This window comes from Hydra vulgaris, chromosome 15 (genome assembly GCF_038396675.1).
Source record: "Hydra vulgaris chromosome 15, alternate assembly HydraT2T_AEP".
Classification (NCBI taxonomy): Eukaryota; Metazoa; Cnidaria; class Hydrozoa; order Anthoathecata; family Hydridae; genus Hydra; species Hydra vulgaris.
Window position 1 is genome coordinate 1709808 of NC_088934.1, and position 15873 is coordinate 1725680.

The window sequence follows — 15873 nt, forward strand, 5'->3', positions numbered from 1 at the left end:
TAAACTTAAATTAATTAACCAGTGCAATACCAAATGAATGGAAATAGTCAAACTCTTCTTTAAAAATCAGGAATGTTGTATGAAACATGTATGACAGGTATGGTAACATATTATGGAGATAAATAGTCTTTAATTTACAGCCACATAAAGTGATCACAAAATGCAAACCTGTTATTCAAAAAATGCTCTAAACTCCAAAAATCTTGCTAAGTAAAACTGCTATTCGGAAAAATAAGTTGAGTGCTGTACTACCAGAAGGGTGAATTTGAACCTCAAATCTTATGATTGTGAGCTACCTTAATAAAGAAGTTTGAGGTTTAAATCCACCCTAAACATAAAAAAGTAAATTAAAAACAAACCTTCATAAAATCCTGTAGCACCAATATGCAACACAACTGGACTACCAAAACTAGAGAAGCTTACTGAGGGCCATGGCCCTAATGTCTGAACTAATTTGGCATCAAAAGAACTAGACATCGGGCTTGGGCTGGGGATAACCAGAGGAGTAGGGGATGGACTAAGGATAGGCTTGTATAGGTCAGATCCATGTGTAGGTCTTTTTGATGGTCTTTTATTTTCATCATTACCTAACATCTCATTTCCAGCAACTAGTTTATTATCCTCAGGTTGTTCTTCTTCTCCATGTCCTTTAAGACCCTTTGGAGGTTTACGATTAGGTGGTTTTTTTACTGTCTGAACCTGTTCTTTATTTTTATTATTTGCATTGAGAGTCTTTGATCCTTCATTATTTTCTTCAAATGTAGGTTGATCTTCAAGTCTATTACCCAGTTTTTTATTTTGTGGATGCTCATAATGAGACTGATCAAGATGGTTTAACTTTTTTCTACTATTTTTTAATGAAGAAGATTCGTATATTAAATCTTCAGGTTTCTTTTCACCTTCATTCTGCTCATTTAAAGCGTTAAGTTTTTTGCTATCAGGTTTTTTTTCTTCATTGTCATATTTTTTAATTTCAACTTTTTCTTGGTCAGTATTTAACATAAAACGGTCATTTCCATTGGCTAACTTACTAGACAACTTTTTCTTTTTTTTATTTGACAGTCTAATCTTTTCCTTTTCTTTATTAGACAAACTTTCTTCTTCTTTGTTAGACATCTTTTCATTTTCTTCATTGGACAAACTCATCTTTTCATCTACTTTATTTGATAAAATCATCTTCTCCTTGTCTTCATTTGACAAACTCATATTTTCTTTGTCTTCATTTGACAAACTCATCTTTTCTTTGTCTTCATTGGACAAACTCATCTTTTCTTTGTCTTCATTGGACAAACTCATCTTTTCCTTGTCTTCATTGGAAAAATTCATCTTTTCCTTGTCTTCATTGGACAAACTCATCTTTTCCTTGTCTACATTGGACAAACTTATATTTTCTTTGTCTTCGTTGGATAAACTCATATTTTCCTTGTCTTCATTGGATAAATTTGTCTTTTCTTTGTCTTCATTAGGTAAACTCATCTTTTCCTCCTTAACTTTAGAAGAAATTTTATTGTTTAAATTTTCAATTGATGAATTTCCAAGTGTATGCAGAATTAAATGTTCTCCTATTTGAATTGCTTTATAATTGTGCATTTTTAGTTTATTTGTAAGATATTTGTTTAAAATGGCTGACTCTTCCTCGTCCTTTGAAACTTCATTGTGAGTAGAATTTTCTAAATTTTGAGTATCACTATTTATCTCATTATGGAGAACTTTTGTTTGTTTTTCATTCTCTGACAGGTCATTATCATCTTGGATTTTAGAAACATACCCTATTTCATGTTCTGAAGGTAAATCGACTGATTGATGAAAACCTTTCATTCTGTGATTACTTCGAACAAATGAATGATCATGTCCACCCTCATCTTTATTCCAAAGTAGTTCTGAGACATCAGCATCTCCAGAAATGTTTTTATGAATAAAATCTTCTTTCATTAAAGCTCTGCTATTGGAACGCATCATATCTTCTACATCGCCTCCTTTTTCATCAGCTCGAATAAATTTTAACTTTGGCTCATCATCCAGTTCATCAAGTGGGCTTCCTTTCAAGTGTAGTGGAGTCTCAAGAGCTTCTAAAGAACTATTTGATTTTCCAATTAAACCTCTAATGCTTACAAAATCTTTTGCAGCACTCTCAGAGTAGAGAGGAATGTTGATGTCTTCAGTTATTTGCTGATCATTTGCAATGACTTTAGGTTTGTAGTTTTCTGTTGCCATAGCAATATCCGGAGCAGAATAATACTTTGCTACTTTTTTTTGCTGTTCTATTTCATTAATTTGTTGGAGAACTTTCTGATACAAAGGATGCTCATTTGCTCTTTCAAATTTTACATTTTTTTCGTCATCTTCTTCTAGAGAGGCTTTTACATTCATATGTTCTTCATCAAAATTTTCACTGAAATCATTACTTGTTTTATTAACAAAATTACCTAACTCTTTTGTATCAAACTTTGGTTGCCCAAATAGAGATTTCTCATTCTTAGACTTATGTGGGTGTTTGATGTATTGATCGCTTTTAATCTGTGAAGAATATGGAGCAGTATGGTCCACTATAGAGTCACTAGCATCACTAATTTTCTTAATAGATGCACAAATTTTTCCATCAAACAGTCCTTCTATAACATTTTTCTTAAACCTTTTTGGAATGTTTCCTGGAGGATGAAACCGAGCCACAACAATAGTACAAGTCATTTTATTTTTTTTGGTTGTAACGATACCAATACCAAATATTTTTGTAGACTGCCAAACCATTTGAGTAAAATGAAGCGTGCCAAGAGCTTGATCAGCTGTAGGTTCCTCGTTAAAGTTGTATCCTTTTTCACAAAGCTCTTTATACCTAAATATAGTTTTAAAAAACATTTTTGATCATGAAATATCTTTGTAAAAAAACATAATAAAATAAAAAAATTTTAAAAACACTTTATACCATTTCACAACTGCTTCAGAACCAGACATTAATTTATCATGAGGGTCACAGTCAATTGCTAAATTCTCTCCTTGATCAAGCCGGGTAAGGATAGGTGAGTTAATTAATACACCACCATGTCTTTGAACTAGCTCATTAGCATACAGTTGTGCATCTCGAGAAAGTTTTTCACTTAAATGTAGTTTTGGAGCAAGATGAATTGCACGAAGTTGATTTATCGCCATCAGAGCAGATTGCTCAACAATAGATGGATCTATAAAAATTAATTTTTGAAATAATGTAATTAGGAAACTAAATTATTTTAAAATTGTTACTAAATAATTTATGTAATAATTTTTATATAATAAATAATAAATAAATATAAATAATAAATATATAATATAAAAACTAAAATGTATAAATTTGCAGCATAAAGTTTTTATAAAAATTAAAGATGGAAAGATAGAAATCCCTGAGAAAAATTTCACATGTGACACACATGTGATCTGTCAACACATAAAAGCAAACGAAGCAAAATCACATATTAATGTCATTTGTTAGATAAAAAAAGATTTGGCAAGCTTCAACAGAGCAAGTTTTGATTGATCGAATTAAATTAAAACTACAAGAAATTGATCTAAATTTTTTACACTTATGAAAGGCGTCAGAGCAAAATTGAGATCAATTGCAGATGGTGGTGCTTTTTTATTTAAAAAATAACTTATTTTTATTAAAAGATAAATACTTTATTTTAAAAAAATATAATAAAAACTTTTTTTTCATTTATAAATAAGTTATTGACGTTTTTATTTTGTCCATTAACTTACACATCACATCAGTCAATGTTTACTAAACTTGTCTAATTTTTTAAGTTTTTGTCCACAATTCGCTTTGGGGACATTGTAAATTAAGTTAATTTTAAATATTAAATACCTTTTCATTTAATATTAGATGATTATATTTTGATTTTGGTATGTTTGATACTAATTAAAAGCTATTTATTGCCTTTTGACTTTTTTTACATTATTTCAGCTTTTTTGTTTTTTTGTCCATCTGTAGTCAGTTATGAGAGTGGTCAAATAATAGATCAAAAAATTTAAAAAATTTAGTAATTGAGAAGAATGGTCAAACTTACTCAGTAATTTCTTTGTTTCTCTTAACTCAAACTAATATGCATGTTTCATGTTTTTATGATTTATTAGACCACCATTTTTTTTTAACTAGAAGTTGAAAAGGAAAGAAAGAAAAAAAAAAAAAGATAACAAGAGGAGAAAAAAAGAAAAAGAAAAGTAAGTGAAAAATCAAGAAACAGAAATGGTATGAAGAGTCAGGCTCATCAATTTCCATTCCTGAGCAATGGCGAAGATTCTGACTGGTATAGAGATTCTTCAGATAAAGATATTTTGGAAAAGGATGACTTTGTAATTGTAGAGTATGAAGGAACAATTTTTCAGGAAAAATAATACATATTGTGGCTGATGCCTATGAGATAGTTACAATGGCTAAAGGTGGCATTACTTCTTATCAGTGGTCAGATAAAGAAGATAAGCTTGTATATATAAAGAAACAATTACAAAGCAAAATCAGTAAAGGAAAATTGTTTTCTCAATTAGGGTTATAGCTTATACCATGCTTCAATGCTTATTCATCAGTTGTAATAAAAGTTTGTATTTGTGTTCACTTCAAAAAATTTGAATATATATTTGCAATGTTATATTCACTTAAATAATAATAAACTATAATATCATGGCTTTTATTTTTCTTTCATTGAACATTCGTTAACTACTAAAGCAAAGGTCAAATACAAAAAAAAAAAAATTCTAGACAGTATACTTCTAACATAAAATCATACTTTAAAAAACCAGCTACAAAAACATGAAGTAATAATACTTTGTAAAATATTGCTTAACAGTATGCAAGAAGATAGTATGGTAAATTGTTTGAATAATTAAGACTATAATCTTTTAATATTGCTTGAATTATTAAGACAAACAATCTTAAAGATACGACAGTCATATGGAATTTTAATATATATATATATATATATATATAATCCAAAAAAACATAAATAATTACAATTTTTCTCAATACTTATAGTTTTTTTTTCTATTTTAGAAATTTTCGTTCGGTTTATGATACCATCATCCACTTTATTGTTAAAAACATGCAAAAATGTTGTTTAGGCTTATCAATACAGCTGACAAACATTTATTACCAAAGTTTAATGAATAATAATCTTTCTATATTTTGGAAAAAAGCTTCAAAAATGTTACTTGAATGTTTCAAAATGAAAATAACCTAAAAGCTAAAAAACATCAACAAGTAACTTCAGTACCTTGCAACTTCAATATTTTATGACTAATAATTTAATTGTTCAAGATGTTGGAATGAATTGCAAGTAGAAATTTAATAAAGTATTAGGAATTTAATAAGCATTTTTTCAATCAACAACATAATTTCTAGATTTTTAAAATATTGGAATCTTGGATTTTATATTAAATAACTTGCATTTTATCTATGTTACCATAGATACAATTTTTCAAAATTTTACTTAATAGAAGGTTAATATTAAAATTAATTGAAAAAATATTTTTAATTAGAATACAAATAATGTGTCACAATTAGTGATTCAAAATCTGATCAATCTGATGGTTTAAGAGCTTTAACTGTTTCTATTTACATTATTTTTCGATGACCTTCTAATAACAATAAAACAATATTATGGAAGAATATTGAACCTTGCTACTATATTATTAATAACAAGATTCAAAATTCTTTCAAATTAATACACATAAAAAATTTACATTTTTTAATAATAGGTTTAATACTAAAAAATGTGAAACTTTTTATAAAAACAAGAAATTTAATAACTTCATGAATTTTGAAAAATTGTATACTCTGTATCTGTAGAAAAAGATATATATCTTCTTTTTGACACTATATAGTTAATAATAAAATATCAACATCATAAATTAACTAGGTGCAATCAAATGTAAGTAAAAGTGTGACATGATATCCAAGTGTGACAGATGATATCTAAGTATGAATGAGATCTATTATGATAAAAAATATCATTGAAAATAAAAGTCTGAAAGATAAAAATCTTTTATGCAGAAAATTTAAATTATATTTTTGATTTTAATTTAACTAATATAAATTATAATATAAGCATTTAACAACTATAAATGTATTTTAAATTATTACACAAACATATTGAACATAAATATATATATAATAGTTACATAAATGTATTGATTTTTTTTTTTTAAACACTTCGCTTCCAACAAGGCTGCAAGCAACAACTATTAGAGTTAGAAGTTATTGGAAGAGAAAAGATAAAGATTGTAAAGCAAGATAACAATTGACAGACTTAAAAGATTGCAAATTATATAAATCAGGAAAGCAAGATAAAGGAAGTGAATTCCAAAGAACTGATGTTCAAGGAAAACTAGACAAATAAGAGTTTTTGAAAGAGGAAAACTAGACAAATAAGGGAAAAAAAACTAGACGAATAAGAGTTTTTGGAGCATTTAGGAACAGTCACAAAAAAAAGGTGAGACTTAATTGAATGACAAGTAACACGAGAATGTATTTTAGTAGATGTTACAAGAGACACTAGCACTTTAGAGCAATGCCCATTATAGTATTTGTAGAAAAGAGAAATAGAAGCAAGATTACAACAATGTGATAATGGTTAAAGTTTGGCTGCAAGAGCATGTCCAACTATGTTTACAATGCATTTTTGCACCTTGTCTTAGAAGAGAAAGGACATCATTAGAAGATCCGCCCCAGATATGGCAACAGTATTCCATACAAGGCTGGATTTGAGATTTACATAGATAGAGAATAGAATTCGGAGTAAGAAAGTGTTGAGCTCAATAAAGAGATGCAACCTTAGCAGATGCTAATTTTGCAACAGATTTGATATATGGTTTCCAAGAAAAATCAGAAGTAAGAGTTAATTCTAGAAGATGAAGGGTAGATGACTCATTGAGTACATTACTGTTCATAAATATAGGAAGATCTAAATTATTACGGTAACAATTGGCTGAAAAAATTGAGTTTTATCTATATTAAAGTTCATTAGCCACTGTGAGCTGTAGCAGTAGTGAGATCCTTTTCAAGCTCAAATGCCCACTTGAAGCAATCAGGGAGTGTTGGCTTCTTATCATGACAAGAATAAATGGTAGTATCATCAGTGAACAATGCCACCTTAGATGCAAGAATATCTGGAAGATCATTAATTTAAATTAAAAAGAGTATAGGACCAAGGATTGAATCTTGAGGAACCCCTGAAGTTACAGAATATCAAGAAGAGTGCTGTCATTGAGGACAACTTTTATACTACGATTGGAAAAAAAGGATTCAATAATCTTAAAGATGTTACCAGATACACCATAAGAAGAAAGCTTATGGAGAAGACCAGCATACCAAACTTTGTTGAAAGCTTTAGATGTGTCAAAAGCAATAGCTCTAGCCTCTCTGCCTCTAATGCACAATAAAATCAGTCACAGCAGTTAGCCATAGAGCAAGAGGATGGAAAACCATATTGATTGTCTCACAGTAAGTTATTTAACTCAAGATGAGATGTGAGAAACTTATTGATCAATGAATCAAAGACCTTGCTAATAACAGAAAGAAGACTGCTCAGACAATAACATTACCATTTTCCAGTAGGCAGGAAAACAAGACTCAGTCAAGCACTTGCTAAATAATTTAGAGAGAATTGAAAAGTGCTCTAGAGAACAATTTTGTAAGACAGGAATGTTTTCTGGAACACAAGCTGTAGAAAAGTTTAATTGAGATATGATTTAAGCTACGGAAGCTGGAGTGATTTGAATGTTTAACAATGGGTTAACCTGTTTAATTGGAATGGAAGGAAAAGAATGGTCTTAAGATTAGAAAAAAAGCTCATTGCAAATAATTCTGCTTTATCCCTAGGAGAGGCAATAAAATCAGTCTCATGAATGAGAGATGGTATGCTAGACCCACCCTTGTTAATGATGCTGTTGAAGATTTTCCAAAGTTTCTAAAGCCTAACTTCTAAGACACAAGATTTAAAGAACTGAGAATAATGGAGCTTAGCATCAGACAGTACTTTATTACATCAATTTCTTGCAATAGTAAATAACCACTTGTTTTCAAGAGAGTTACTCTTTTGAAAATGATAAAAAACTGATAACGGTTAGATATAGCAGCTGCACAAAAATGTGAAAACCACGCAGTAGAATGAACTCCTGCCTGAATCCAGGAGGTTACATAGGAGGCGCATTTATCAGGTGAGAGAGAAAAGACATTCACCCAAGGACCATCACGAAGAAAATTACAAAAAGAATTCTAGTCAGCTTTAGGGTAACTGTAAGTAGCGCAATGATAGGGTGAGTCCAAATAAGAAGTACAAGATGAAAGATATATAGAGATCATTGCATGGTCAGAACCACTTAAGGGATAAAAAGGAGAATCTGAATACAAGCTAGGGTCAGACACAAGACACAAATCAAGGAGTAAAGGTAAGTGATTAGGGTTGTCTGGAAAATAAGTCGCAAAGTTAACTACCTGAGTTAGAGATGCAGAAGGTATAGGCTTTAGTGCCAGCAGGGTCAGTGGCATAAAAGCCAAGCCATTCAGTGTGATGAGCATTAAAGTCACCAATTACAACAATGCGACAATGTATTAGTTATTGACATAAATGTTAAATTATTACACAATTATTACACAATTATTACACAATTAAATTATTACACAATTCCATTGAATATAAAAATATTCAATTGTTATATAAATGCATCGGTGACATAAAAATATTAAATGTTTAATAATAACATAAATATACTAGATGAATACATAAATATAATGAAAAATAACATAAATATATACAATCGATACTTAAATTATTTGAATAACAAAATAAATATATATAATGGTTATATAAATAAGTTAAAAAATAAATATATAAAATATATTATATAAATATATTATATAAAAGGCTAAATATATTAAATAAATTTCTTAAACAAACTTAGGATAAGTAATTTTTAAAGAAAAGTTATACTTTGTGGTCTCAAGAAGATTTCATCATCAGGTAAGAAAGATGTATGATCCAAATCAGCCAAGGATGGATCAACCACTTTTATTTTGTCTTCTAAATTTCCAAATTCTTTTTCAATTTTTTCAGGTTTATTTTTACTACTGTTAGCAATGGGTTCAATATTAGAATCTAATTCTGAATCATCAGATTCTTTATATTTCATTTTGGCATTATCTAGTTTGCTAAGTTTCAATTTTTTTTTCTTTTCTTTGCTAGAAGATTCTTTCATTAATTTTGTCGCTTCCTTTAAAAAATCTTCACTAAACTTTTTAAGTTCTTTCTCTTCGATTTTTTTATTTAATTTTGCTTTGAGCAATTGTTTTTCATGAACATCTTTTAATTTTTTTAATTGATACTCTTTAAAATGACGCAAAGCTAAATAACTTTTTATATTTTCTTTATTGTATGGTTTTTGGTAATCACTTGTGATTTTGTAATTTTGAAGTCCGTTTTTTTGCTCCTCTAAATTTTCAATTTTATTTTCTTTTTCATCAGCATCAAAAACTTGTTCAAGCGATCTGTTTTCTATTTTATTTTTTCCACTCCTTACATTTCGTTGATTTCTGTCTAATATTAAATTGCTATCAAAAACATGCAAACTTTTTTGCTTTGAATCTTGTTTTGCATCATGGGAATTTAAGTCATGACTTTTAACTTTTTTTCTATGTGTTGGAGTGTTTAATATATCCCAGTTAAAAGAATTAGCAATATGATGTGCAACAACATTAGCTTCTATATTACTATCTTTAATTTCTTCAGTTGGAATTCTTTGTACCTCTTTTTCCAATTCCTTGCTGTAAGTTTGCAATGGCTTTATGTTTGGTACATCAACAGTCTTTGGAGTCATCTTAAACTTTGTTGCTAGGGCTGATTCATCTTCAGTAGATGCTTGAACACTATTATCGCTACTTATTTTCTCTTCTTCTTTATTTGACAGTGATTGTGAATGATCCAATTCTTGCATACTGGCAGTAATAGAAGTTTCAGATTTTTCAACAGGTAAAGTTTTTTGTGTGCTGGAACCAAAGTTATTATTAAAAGTTTCTTCTAAATCTTTTTCTCCACCCTGTTCTCCTTTCCACCGTGCATTTTGTTCTACATCCTGTTCTCCTTTCCACCCTGCGTTTTGTTCAGAATTTAAACCATATAGTTCAGTGTCATGTTCATTAACCAATGTTTCTTGACTATTAGATGGAAATTGTTTGTCATTTACTTCTAACTCAGTAGCCGTATATGATCCAGAGTTAGTATTAGCACTGACTTCTTCAATGTGTGTATTTTCATGCATTTGTTCAATTCCAATTTCATGCGGCATTGAGCTATAGGCAGAATCAAACTGTTTTGCCTCAATGTTTTCTTGACTTTGTAACAACCGCTTGTGCCCAGTGTCTGTAATTGAATTCTCAGGTTTTATTGATGCATCAATAGCAGATTTACGGCTTGACTTTGGTTCTAATTGAGATTGAGTTTTAACATTTGATTTTTTTGTTTGATAAGTGTCAGCATTCTTGCCACTATTTAAATCATGTAACTTGACAACAATGTTTCCTAAGTAATTTTCTAGATCACTTTTGTTGTTATACTTTTTATTCTCTTCAAAACTAGGTTTTTGATACTTAATAGAGTTTTTATCTTTAAAAGTTTTATCTTGTTTTTTAAAAACTTTAGCATATGATTTGGTTAACAACTTTGTGCTTTTTTGGGGATTTTTATAAACAATCAAGTTATTTTGTTTTGATTTTTTAGAATGTTGAAAATATTTGTTTACTTCATCTTCTGCATCTTTTTTGCTTAGTCCAACACTTTGCAGGCGATAAGGAATTCTTGACTTTGGAACAATAAATTTTTTTGCAACATCACCATTTTCTCCATTTTTAAACTGGTTTAAAAACTTTAAACGATTTAAAAAGCTATTGTTACATAGCTTCATGATGGCTCGAGGTAAAGTTCGATTATTAAAATTTTTACTAGATAATTCTAATGCTTCTTTAGCATCTATAGCAGGTAACATACAAAGTGGTACACCTAAATTATCTTCGGAGCTTTTGCCAAATTTTGGCAATACAAGTTTTTGACGTACAAGATCTGATGAGCTGTCCATCACCTTATTATTTAGTAAGTTTTCATTTAAAGCAGCCAAAACTTGTTGTTCATCTGGCTTTTTTAATAAACCAGTTTGCTTTGCTAATTCAGACTGAATAATATTGTTTAACTGAGTTGGATGATTAATTGCCTTATGATTCAAATTTAACTGAGACAAAAGAAAACTATTATCTTGATTTTTATTAGATTGTTTTAGCAAATCTAAATAATTTGTATTAGAAGATAAAGGAGTTATAGAAGACATGGAACCCAGTGAGTTTGCAACTAAGTTATTTTGCTGCACTGGTGGTTGTGCCAGTATATTTTGCACTACATTTTGGATTGGTCTAGAATATTCCAAATTAGGGGCTAATGGGTTTTTATTTGCATCAAACTGTCCAACACTCTGAGCATTCGGAAGTGGAAAAACAGCTCCTTTACTATTAATAATGAATGAATGAACTGGAGTAGAAGCAGAAAACTCACCTCCTTGACTGAAATCAGGATAAATAAAATCTTGCTTTTTTGCTATATTAACACTTATATTTTTTTCATTAGAACGCTTTTCTCTTTTTTCATCATTCCAAAAGTTCTTATAATTATACTGATATGCACCTTCACTTCCTCTAAATTCTTTTTGAATATGTGTTTTTTTGTAAATAGCAAAACTTTGGTTGGTTGAATAAATTTGAGATTTTTTATCAAGATCTGTTTCATTTTTACTGTGTCTCAATATCTTACTTTTCGACTGAGGTTCTTCATCTGTATCTTCACGTACTTCAAAGTCAACATCAGTTTTCTTATTGGTTAAAACAGTCAGTTTTTGGGGAGTATTTGCTGGGACTTGATTTATACTTGAGAACTGTTTTGGTTCATTGATTTCTAGATTTTTAATAGGTGTTGAATGATCAACTAGGTCTTTTTCTTTTTTTTTCTTGTTATATTTTCCTTTAACTGAATGCTTTTGGGTATGATCTTTCATTGTTCGTACTGCTCCTGGTATGGGTAGATGACTGGCCCGTGCTAATATATTTCTACTAAAAACATTTGATTCAAGTGCATTACATTTTTCTCGTGAAAAATATCCTTCTAAAACATTTTCTTTTATTTTATCCAAATAATTTCCAGCGCTCTTATATCTAAAGAAAAATAAAAAAATTTGACTTTTTTCATTTTTTTTATTGCTTGCTTTAAAAATTTTTATTGGTCTCTTAGAGGAGACTAATATATATATTTATATATATATATATATATATATATATATATATATATATATATATATATATATATATATATATATATATATATATATAAAATTACCTTGCAATTTTATATATATATATATAAAATTACCTTGCAACAACATAAGAGCATGAATCTCCATTAGGATGGTTAGCAACAGCTAAACCTATACCAAGCTTATCTGTATCTTTCCAAATAATTTGTGTAAAATGCCCAGTACCAGGCTGTTTAGACACATTTTTAAAGTCAAAACCAGGATTACATATTTCAGAATACCTTTAAAAAAAATTTTTATATTATTATATTATTTAAAAAAATCTATAATTTTTAGTTCACTCTCTATAATTTTATATGTATGTATGTATGTATGTATGTATGTATGTATGCACTCACTATTCTAAACTGCTGTTCATAACTTTATATAATACAATATCATTTTCTTATCTTTTAAAGTCACACCAAATATTTGATTGTCATGACATCTCCATTACTGAAATACTTGAAATTTTCATACTTCATAGATTGCTTGCCATTTTTTTACTGTCATAACCCCACAATATAACATTATATTATATTATATTATAATATAACATTATGTTATATTAAAATGAATGTGCAGGGTATTTTTTTTAAATTCGCATCTTTTCTCTCCTAGTCATACTTGCAATCATCTGTTAGATCTGTTATCTGATAATGCCAGTATTTTTTAACATTTTTTTAAACATTTTTTTTACTTAAAATGAGTCTCACTACTCCTCTATCTTTTTATACGCTTTAACATTATATATAGAAATAATGCATTCATGGAGAATATTTTTTCATATGACCGCATGACCACAACAAAAATGCGGTGCTTAATTTTAAATTAACATATTTCTTACTGTTAGAAATAAAGATATTTTTCCATAAAAATATTTCAGACATCTTTATCAGAGTCAATCAATAATATCAAGACGAAAAATTTGTATAACATTAAATATTCTGTGATTATTTACTACCTGTACAAACAAAAGAGTTTGCTCTAAGATCTTTCTTAAACACTCAACATGGCTACTTTCCAACATTTTGTCTCTGCAATCAAGCATAAATTCTCTGCATAGAAGTAAACCTATAAAACTCTTAAACCTATAAAACAATAAACATATCAAACTCTTTTTATCTTTGCCTTGATTATTGTTGTGACATTTATTTTCATACATAACTATGAACTATGAAACTATGTCAAACTATTTTTCAACACCTAATCACCAAACACTACCTCACCCACTACACTATCTTCTTGGTACAATGTCTAAAGCTTTTACAAGGTTAACAAACTGCATGCAGTTTTGTCGGCAATACTTTATTCTAAAATCTAAATTGCCTGGTAAAGCTAATTTTATTTTCAATACATACTACATCTTAGTATGTCTCTAACTCCTCTTTAAATTTCATGATTCAACTTTTCTTTTAATCATTTGGAATTTTATCTTCATGTATAACTGTGTTGCAAAGATCTGATAACCACTGAAGACCCACATCTCCTAAAGCCTTTAACATTTAAACGAATACACCTGAAGGACTAGCATTTTTGTGTAACTAAACCCTCTTAAAAGCTCATTTCACTTTAATACAAGTTTTCAAATCAGATATGCCTATTCCTTGTGTAAAAATATGGTCAGTCAACTAAACTTTTTAAACTAACTTACCTTGTTACAACAACTTTTTTTTGTTACCTGAACTTTATTTGTAAGTTTCCATCAACCCTTTAATAAAGCCTCTTACAACAACATTCTTATGCTTCCTATTTTGTTTTTATATTATTTAGCTTTTCAATTCTGAACAGCAATTCTTTTAATTCTCTAAATCTAGCATCATACCAAATAACTTTTGCCCACACATTTGACTTTTGTATACAGCTTTGACCTTAGCAAGCAATAGAAGAATCTGTGTTCCTCATGATCAGAACTTTTCTGGCTTTTAAAAAAATCCTTGTGCTTTTATTTATATTTTTTACATTTATATATATATATATATATATATATATATATATATATATATATATATATATATATATATATATATATATATATACATATATTGGGGTTTATACATACATACATAACTTTAAAGTTATAAATAAAAACAAGATAAAATAGAAAAGCATGTTTAAATTTGGAAGAATTATATTTTATTTAGAATTATATTATATTTTATTTCAAAAATTAAAAACCATTTAGAAACAATATGCTCAGCAGTGGGAAGCACTCCCTCTTTTGTACACATTTCAGCTACACTTTCTCCAATGTCAGGACGATCTTTAGGATCTGAATGGGCAACTGAATTATGTTTTGCTACATATGCAGCATATGATTGAGCATCTTTGCTTAAACTTTTGTCCAAGTGCAATGGTTTTACTAAATGAATACTCCTAAATTTGTTATGTTGCTCAACCATTTCTTTTCGAAACTCATCTAAGTCTAAAAGTAAAAAGTAAAATCATTAAAAGTTAACTAAAAATAAAATCAAAAAAACAAAATAAAAAAATATAAAATTCATAATACCTGAAACAAGAAACAGACAAGACAGGAAACTCTTAAACAAAATATGTGAAACAGGAAACAGACAAGAAAGGAAACTCTTAAACAAAATATGCGAGACAGGAAACAGACAAGACAGGAAACTCTTAAATTAAATAAATTTCAACTACCTTTTGTTGGAATCAGTTGAATATATGATGTGGATTCTCCATTTAACTTCAAACCTACACTATCAAAAAATGTTTGCAGCACATGTCGTGTTGCTGGATCACTTGTTTTTGGGGATGCTTTTTCAAGAAACATCAAATCTACTAGGCCATTATTTGTAAGGTTTGATATTCGTAAACCAGGAACAGTCCTCCTTACTGGTCTGGTTGGTTTCATTCTAGCTGTAAGACAAAATAATATATATTATTTTACTTTTAACATACTTAATTATTTGAAAAAATCACTAAATTATTTTAAAATAAATTTCAAAACAAAGTTTACACTCTACCACAACCCAATGAATGTGAATGGCATGTGGCAAATTTTGTTGTCTTATCTTTTCACACACACACAGATATATATTTTATATATACATATATATATTATATTTATATATATATATATATATATATATATATATATATATATATATATATATATATATATATATATATGTATATATATATATATATATATATATTTATATATATATATATATACACATACTGTATGCAAAAAAAATAATCGTATACTTAAAAAAAAATCATAATTTTAAGTATTGTTTCAAGAATTTATTTGTGTATTGGTGAATTAATTGCTTTTCAAACCTTTTGAACTTTACACAAATGATCTAATGATGCATAGAATTGACTGCAAAAAAAAATAATCGTACAGTTTAAAAAATAATGTCAAATTGATAAAATTCCATGGAAATTTGTATCGAGTGGGCCTCCTTTAGCCTTGATGGCCTCATCTAGATGATTTGGCATTGAGTTGATCAAATTTTGGGTCTCTTCTGTTATTATATTATCCCATGCTCTCATTAATGCTTT

At 28.5% G+C, this 15873-nt stretch overlaps 1 protein-coding gene across 3 annotated transcripts in view; it reads right to left on the reverse strand.

The window, feature by feature from the left end:
* Positions 1–15873, reverse strand: part of LOC136072146 (uncharacterized) — a 64151-nt gene that overhangs the window by 12577 nt on the left and 35701 nt on the right. For all 3 annotated transcript variants that reach the window (XM_065820739.1, XM_065820741.1, XM_065820742.1), the window contains 6 exons: positions 15004–15222; positions 14527–14773; positions 12426–12590; positions 8955–12211; positions 2924–3176; positions 360–2833 (listed from right to left, as the gene is read on the reverse strand). In XM_065820739.1, coding sequence (XP_065676811.1) covers positions 360–2833; positions 2924–3176; positions 8955–12211; positions 12426–12590; positions 14527–14773; positions 15004–15222 — 6615 coding nt within the window. The remainder of the gene's footprint in view (positions 1–359; positions 2834–2923; positions 3177–8954; positions 12212–12425; positions 12591–14526; positions 14774–15003; positions 15223–15873) is intronic.